The 8,694-nt window shown below is 37.5% G+C and overlaps 1 protein-coding gene across 1 annotated transcript; it reads right to left on the reverse strand.

The window, feature by feature from the left end:
• Positions 1–4,491: 4,491 nt before the first annotated feature.
• LOC111642052 lies at positions 4,492–5,699 on the reverse strand. Its single transcript, XM_023388321.1, has 6 exons — positions 5,576–5,699; positions 5,419–5,482; positions 5,190–5,313; positions 4,853–5,083; positions 4,701–4,769; positions 4,492–4,631 (listed from the first exon to the last, which is right to left on the reverse strand). Exons 1-6 carry the CDS (start codon positions 5,634–5,636, stop codon positions 4,545–4,547), a joined length of 636 nt encoding a protein of 211 aa, XP_023244089.1. The 5' UTR covers positions 5,637–5,699; the 3' UTR covers positions 4,492–4,544.
• Positions 5,700–8,694: the final 2,995 nt, after the last annotated feature.

The following is an 8,694-nucleotide window of genomic DNA, read 5'->3' on the forward strand; positions in this document are numbered from 1 at the left end:
TTGGTCATAAATATATTTTGAAAGGTCACTGCGTTTTAGTTCTGTTGGCACAGAGTATACAGCGATATGAGGGTTTTGTTTCTTGAGTCTTTTTGTCAGAAGCTCAAGTAGGTTGTCCGCTATACACTTCTCAAGAATGGTGGTGTCCTCCTTGCAAGTTAGTTCCACTGCGAGACCTCCCCGTCTGATTTTGTGGATTCTCTCCACACCAATTTGTAGCTGAGAAGACTTTATTTTCTTTTGTATTAGGTTGCGAAGGTTTTCACTGTTTGAGTTGTCATTGCTGCCGTATACCAGCAGCACATCTTTTTGACAGTGAGGAGTCTTGGCCACTTGTTTCGAGTGAGCCATAAAGCCGGATTTTAGAATAGTGCTGTAAGTTGGTAGAGATGATTTAGCAGGTTGTGATCCAGTAATAGAGGCAATCTCATTGAGTTTGCCTAACACTTCTTTTTGAGAGTTAATAATAACCTCATTGTCTTTATTAATCAGTTTATCGATTTTGTTAGATATCTCACGGATGGAGTTGTCAACCGAATGTCCCATAAAAATGTTGATGACACGTTCCACACATCTAGTGATGAAATCGGCATGCTTTTTGGTTCCTATTTTGGCACATTCATTATCGGCGATATAGTCTTTAAGTTCATCAAGAACAGCAAATGCAGCGTCATGTGAGCTTTAAATACCAGGAGCCTCGTGCCCCGACATTATAAGAGTGAAAAATAAGAAGAAAAGTGAAGAACGCTTATTGGTTAAACAATACGCTGAGAGGCTGACTCGAACCCCGAACGGTTAAGAGGAACGCCGAAAAATTTAACTCCGCGCCGAGAAAATACGATACGCTGATCAGCTACAGCAAACGCCGAGCGGTTGTAGCTTCCGCCGAAAAATGCAACGGCACAACCGAAAATACTAACCGCCGGTCGGCTATAAACACGCCGTTCGGCTAGCACAAAACGAGGTGGAAGAACAAAGGCCTTTGTGTGAAACAAAAACTCGCGTGTCGATGGCGGCGTTAATAAAATAGCTCGAATAAAAAGTAACGAACCATAAAAAACGGGACGTGAGGCGCTACCATCCACAGTGACTGCGCCCCTAGAAAAAATTAATAAAAAAAAAGCCCGTTAAGCCTGTAGATGGTTCTGTAATAAAGGACACAACTGTCGCCCTACCAAGAGGACCCGTGGACGAAAATTAATAAATAATATAGTGAAGTAACCAGAAAAATGTCCCGAGTTAAACAAGACAACCGGCGAAAACGGAGACCGCTTGGATCCCTAGTTACGATCAAACAAAGTTGACAACGTGGCTTCAACCAAAAAAAGCGATAACTCGCAAAAATAGGTCGTTTTGAAAAAAAAAATCAACGGCGTTTAACAGCGCACGTTGTAAGTAATAAACGATGTAAAAAACGCTTACCCGTGTCAAGTTTTTATCGAAATATCTTACGACTAAAACGGAACACAAAAACCACCGTGGCCGACCCATAAGCTCCCGCTCAACCTCACCAGTAATATTACTCGCTATCAACTTTTATCCAGTCTCTATACGATCATGAAACCTTTCTCCTAACGCCAGAACTACTTAACCCACCTGCCCCTACCACTACTCTCTTCAACCATTAACATTTTTATTTATTATCAAGTCCAGCTATAATTGATAGAATTAATGTGAGAAGTCTTCGTTTTAAAGCTATTTTTTAAATAAGAAAAAAAATTGTAAATTTTAAGTTAATTATTTTAAGAAAATTGACGAGATGGTATTTTTTTGGTATTTTTTTTCGTTTTTACCAAGTTGAAATCTGTAAGAAAATGTATAAAAACCCTATGCAGTTTTTTACTTGCAGACATGTGTAATGGATGGACCATCAAAAATTCGGCAATTTATAACACGATGACGAATGCGCAAATTCGTTTATTTATAACTAAAAATATTCTCTAAATTTCATCAAAAAATGCATTGTGACGATACCTAAATGAAATTCTTACGCAAGAAACAAAAATTGTGTTAATTGTACAATTATCATTATTATCGTGTCAGCGAAGCGGCAATAAAATATTTACTTCTGCGAGAGCGGATTTTCGGCCGTGACAAACATGAATCGTCACCGACTTCGACTCGAAGATGACTCGAGACTGAAGCTGACTAAAAAAAGACCNAATTGTGTTAATTGTACAATTATCATTATTATCGTGTCAGCGAAGCGGCAATAAAATATTTACTTCTGCGAGAGCGGATTTTCGGCCGTGACAAACATGAATCGTCACCGACTTCGACTCGAAGATGACTCGAGACTGAAGCTGACTAAAAAGCGACCAGATTTTACAAAGTTGCGCAAAGAAAATCGTGCACATTTGTCGCATTAAAATTAAATAACCTTATGTTATTTTCATTATTATTAGAATTGTATTTTAAAGGTAATAAATGTAAAAAAAAATTATTTTATTTATCGCTAGCTGTCTACCCACTACTTCGTCCACGTTATATTGAATTTTCTCGTGGGAGTAAGATATTTTCTCGCAGTAAAATGTTGCCTATGTCCATCTCCAACGTGTAAGCTATCTCCGTGCAATATTTTATTAAAACCTGATTGGTTTGAAAAATAGTTTCTTACGCTTCGGCTACTAAGAGAATAGCGAATTTTCAACCGACTGTTGACTAAACTCAAGTATATTGTCAAATTTTAAAATATAAATTTTGGAAATAATATATCAGTTTTCTTAAACCGATGAGTACAATCCAGCCTCCCAAAAATTAAACCGGTAGATGGTAAGCTGAAACAATCCTACTTATTTCATTTTTCAGTTTTCACTCTTTTCTTTAGTTTGTTGCAGGTAGATTCTGATCTCGGTTTTTCATTGTATTTTTACTGACTGTTTTAAGACCAAATTAGGTTTTAGAAGCAAAAATAGATAGATTTATTACAAAGGCAGTTTAAAAGTTAATTTGTCAAAAACACTTCATATAAAAAAATATCGGAAATAAAAATATTGTGCCGAGTTAATATTATGGCACCCGAAATAAATGTCACTATTTGAAGGGGGAGTTTCTTTTTGGTAAAGATAAGACTGGCACTTCGAAGTCATATCATAAACTTTTTATTATTGTCCTTGCACTTCGCATTCTCTCTTAAACAACATGGTGGAACTTACAAGAACCAATTTCAAAGATATTGGATTGTAATTTGAAAAAATTGTAGACCAATAAATGTCTAGTGTCGTTCGTTCGTCCGTCAGTCTGTCTGTCTTTCCTTAATCTAGAGCACGGAGTTAGACAGATGAAAGATGAGACCAGATATGGAAACATTACGAGCAGTAGGCCTCAATTAACTCTATACGAATTTTTGATGCATACCGAAAGTCATGTTATTTCAATTCAAATATTTTCGCTTGAAAAGTGTTAGATAGAAGACTGGTACGACTCTATTACTAAATGAAAAGTATGATGTACAGGGCAGGCCCTACTAATTCGAGGTGAAAAGCATATATTCTAAATGAAATAAATTAAAAATACGAAAAGAAATTGTAAAGAATTTGTAAAGAAATTGTAGCCCAACATTGTCACAACAAAAAATAACTCGTTTTTGTTTTAAAATTTAGTGACGATTAAGCTTGTATATAGGCTTATAGTTTGATTACTTTTTACTCCTTTTGAAATGTTTTCACTTGGACACCAAGAGAGTATTTTTTAATTGTATATTTTATTAAAGATGCATTTCGGTTACTTCTTCTTCAGGTTAAAGCAGATGCTTTCTGGGTCACAAGTTCTTTTACAAATTCACTGAAGACTTTAAATTAACTATACATTTTATTTATTTATTTTATTACATTTTGCGTTTTATTGGTTTTATCTGACACAATTTCTAAAAAAAATGTATCTTTCGATATCTTAATTTTCTAAAAGAAAAGTTTTAATTTTAGAAACTCGTTCTTCCTCCTTTAACACTTTCTTTTTATTTTATTTTGTACAAGACTGGAATTTGTCATTTTTCCCTTAAACTGATCTAGATATCCTATTATCTTTTGTTCGTAAAGTACAAATTTCGTCTTTACATGTATATTCTGAGCTGCTACGATGTTTATACGAGCTATCATATACATTCATTTTTTTCTCGTGCATCGAAAGCCGGCTAAACAACCGACCAGTACAGACTGTCGTCGCGAAGGATCCGGAATCAAATCCTGATCGAGATCGCTGCAAACAATTTTCTACGTAGATGTAGAAATTTGTAGAACTAACTGTGTGTCTTCTCCATCAAACACCCATACTGCATCAGTGTCTAAACGTATATGATCCCAAACAGTGGTAGTAGGCTCAGGTTCGCACTTAGGCTGACGGCTGGCTGGTGCGTTTTTCCGCTTTTTTCGTCTAAATAGAGGCCACTTTGTCTTAAAACATCTCGATATGAATTCATCCTTATCGAGACCTCGTTAAGGATGAATTCATATAAAAGAGTAAAAACACGTGGAGACGAACACACTATACAAATATATAAGTTATATTTTTATTTTATTATTCATTAAATATACACATTGCTGAGTTTAATTTTCTCTTTTCAAGAGTTTGGCTAAAAAGTCCTGAAACTTCTCACGACCAGAAGCTAATATTTCCATCATTTTGTCCACAAGCTAAAATATGAAATAAATATTACATAACACAAAGGTCATTCATATCTTGTATAAATATTAAATGCTTACCACTTTAGTCCTGGGAAACTTTTCTTTCATAAAATTATGAATAGTTTCCATATCAGTGTTACCAGTCATCTGAAATCAAGCATAATCAGTAGTAAATAACTTCAAAATTAAATAAAAGTATAATTATATTAAAAAATTTCAATAATTGTTACCATTTCTTGGAGGACCTGAATGTGTTTCTCCAGACCAAATCTTTCAACTAATTTTCTGAACAAATCCATAGGTGAATGTTGGACTTTATTGTCATCCTTGTGAACGTTCAATTTATCCAAAACTTCTTTCCACCAAGATTTCAGACGATCCTTCACATCTTGGAGAAGATCTTTTGTTCTACCTTCCAATTCAACTTTAAAATCTTTCAACTTAACCAGAGTATCTCTAGCCTTTTGATTAAAATAGTTCATAAAATTATGATTTATATATTTTATGAGTTATCACTTTTGTCACATATTTAACTATCACATTTAAGATTAAAAACAGGTATCGTACCTGATCAATTAATTCACGGCTGACGGACTTTCCACGATCTAAAGTATCCTTAATTTCACCCAGAATACGATCCAAAGTCTTTTTCAAGTGTTTTCCCAATTCGGTTTTCATATCTTGTTCAGCTCTAATTGTTTTAACAAAACGTATGTTTATAATACACAAGTTTAAAACACCCCAATTAATAACATTATAAATTATTTAGACAACTTTTAAAAAATCATTTTCTTACTCTGCAAAAGAAACAAAGTTCTTCTGAGAGATGATCAGATCTTCATAGTAATCGTCAAGAAGATCTATAAAATAATATAGTAGTTATAATTCGTTATTATTATTATTTGATGTGTGAATTTTATTATAAACTTTTGCTTAGAATTTAGGTTGCTTACCATCGTGCACGTATGCTGCAGATGTCAAACCGATCAACAAGATCAAAGCTAAGTACTTCATGTTGGATAGTATTCTGTTAAAGTAAAATAAATAAAGCTGATTAAGTTCAATAATTTACTATTTACATAAAATTTGGAATAGAAAATATAATAAGTCTTAATATATAAATGTGGACAGCTGGATGGGTGAGATGGTTAAAGCACCAGCCCGAACACTAGGATTAAATACAAGGAAGTTTTCATGGGATGTTAGTCCCGAATTTGTCAGACCCCTTCCTTCACCACCAAGCCGCCTATTCCTGGGCTTTATTTTCCATGCCTATCGTGGCTTTAGGCAAGCCCCATTTGTGGGCTTGCCTAAAGCCACGATATGCGTGGAAAAAAGCCCATTTAAAGTACCCAGAGGATGGAAGAGTAAAAAGCTCTTATTATTAACAATTAAAATGCTATAAATTTAGTATTAGCATTTATCCGTATTTAATTTAAAATATTTACACTTACCCTGACTTATACTGGAATGTAATTTAATGTATAGAGTTTTCTACTTATATACAGTCTTGTTCACGATAGATAAGTTGTTATATCATCTCGTATTGATAATATTTTGTGTGTCATTTCTTTATCAGTTATTGATTGCATTGTAATTAAACTAATTATTTTAAATATTTCACAATGAAATAAANTACGCTGTTTCAAGACTGCATGGGATCTTCCTCCAATCAAGATAAGGACGTCGTCAGCATAGGCAGTTGTGGCGTCCTGACTGAAGTCTTCTTGTAGGAAAGCGTTAAAGGTTAAGTTCCACAGAAGCGGCCCACAGACCGACCCCTGCGGGCAGCCACGCTCTACTTCTCGTTCGACAAAATGGGTCCCATACTGTAGAACAGCTTTGCGGTCATGCAGGTAATCCTTAAGGAGGTTGTAGATGTTGGCAGGGCAAGCAGCATTCCTGAGCTGATAAAGAACGAACGGCCTCCAGGCACTATCAAACGCCTCTGATATATCAAGGCTGATGGCCCGAACGTACTTATAATTGTCCAGCAAGTTCTTGATGAAATGGACAGCATGGTTAACGGCATCATTGGTGGAGAGTTGAGGCCTGAAGCTGAACTGAGTACTGTTAAGTAAGGAATTGTGTTCAATATGCCAAGTTAGACGGTCAGTGAGGAGACATTCTAAAACTTTGCCAAGTATATGTAGTAAGGAGATTGGCCGGAGGTCTTTCGGCCTGCCAGGTTTTGGCACGGGCACGATTTTAGCAGTTTTCCACTTGCGGGGAAAGATACCTGAGTACAGGCAGATGTTAAACATGTCTGTTAGTTGCTGGGGAATGAGGTTCCAGATTTTCTTTGCTAGCTTAGCGTTAATGCCGTCAATGCCGGGAGCTTTGCCCTCTTTTAGCTTTTTGAAAGCGTTGTCTATTTCGTGGTAGTTGAATTCAGGGGAGTTGTCTGTATTAATAGGGATGTTCACAGTATCACGAATAGAGCTCTGCCAAGGTGTGTCATTGTCAGTGCTGTCACTAATACAGAAGTTGTCCATGTGTTGATGCAAGGTGTTCATAATGCAGTCGTTGGGGGGTTCAGTGTCTTCGTTGACAAGTAACTGTGTCCTCCGTAGCTTGTCGGTGCACATCCTGGTGAGGTAACCCCAGGGATTGGTAGATGCAGCAGTGCAAAACTGCCGCCAGGAGTTGATCTTTGCCTGTTTGATTTCCTTCTTGTACAGGGTCTGGTGATTGTGGTATTGCTGCTTGAGGTTGGTGCGAGTTGGTTCGGTTCTGCAGGTTTGATATCTTCTTCTGAGGGTGTTGTTGGTCCTACGCAGGTCAGTGAGTTGTGTGTTCCACCAAGGCACAGATTTGCGTCTTGGGTTAGTTTTTGGAATAAATCTGTCACAGGTGTTTTCGATTTCGTTGATGTTGTGCTCAAGGGTGTGCCTAATATTATCTGTGTTCTGGTGACTGCAGTCAGTCATGCTGATCATGTTGGTATTAAGGTAATTTTTAATGCCATCCCAGTTAGCGATGGACAGATTATGCCTGCGATTGGTCAGGGCAGTGGAGTTGTACGTGCTGTTGCTGCTGGTGTTCTTCAATAGGTATGAGATGTAGGTGTGGTCACTGAGACTACTTTCGTTATGCACACGCCAATTCTCCAGATCATCAGCACAGTCCTGGCTGCAGGCAGTGACGTCGATCCAGGTCTTTCCTTGACTGGATGTGTAGGTCGGTGGAGAAAGTGGGTTGTTAAGTAGCACAAGTCCATTAGATGTGATGAATTCTTCAAAGATTTCCCCCCGCTGGTCTTGTTGATCCCCACCCCACATCGGTGAGTGGGCGTTTATATCCCCGGCGAGGATGAATTTGACGTTATTGAATTTATTTAGGATGTTCTGGATCATGTTGACAGTGTTTTCCATGCTGATGTCACGTGGACAATACATATTGATAATGATGTAGGTGCTGTTGTTGTATTTGATCTCATTACAAATTAGGTACTCATTGGATAAGTTTTTGTGGTGAAGAGTCGAGAAGGCAGGATTCGTAATAACATTTATGACCCTGGGAAAAGAGTTGGTGCCCTTGAGGATTGTACAATAAGTGGGCAGACAGGATGGTTCATTCTGCAAGCAATATGGCTCCTGAATAATAATAACATCGTATTTGTGACATTTAGAAGCGAGGAGGGAGGTAGAAGCAATGCCTCTTCCCAGATTTATTTGCAGGAAACTAATACCGTTGTTGTGTTTAAGATCCATAATCGGTTTGGGAAATTATGTTGCCTTTAACTCGTAGAAATGCTGGGCAGGAGCCATCCCTAGCATTGTGCTTGGTAGTAATATTTTTTCCATGTTGGCAATTGATGCACCTGGGCTCAGCATTTTTGTTTGGGCATTCTCTGTAAGTATGATTGCCAGCGCACTGGCTACATGTGGCAGTCTCCTGCTCACAAAATTTTGCGGAGTGCCCATACCTGCAACACCGGAAGCATTGCAGGACTGGGCAGAAATCGGCCACCCTGCACCGAGACCAGTCAAGGTTAACTTTCCTGGTTATAAGTAGATGCTTTCTCACCTGTGGAGATACCTCCACAACCCAGCTGTGAAATGGTGTCTCC

This window comes from Centruroides sculpturatus, unplaced genomic scaffold (genome assembly GCF_000671375.1).
Source record: "Centruroides sculpturatus isolate CEXI.00-Female unplaced genomic scaffold, Cexi_2.0 scaffold1519, whole genome shotgun sequence".
Lineage (NCBI taxonomy): Eukaryota > Metazoa > Arthropoda > Arachnida > Scorpiones > Buthidae > Centruroides > Centruroides sculpturatus.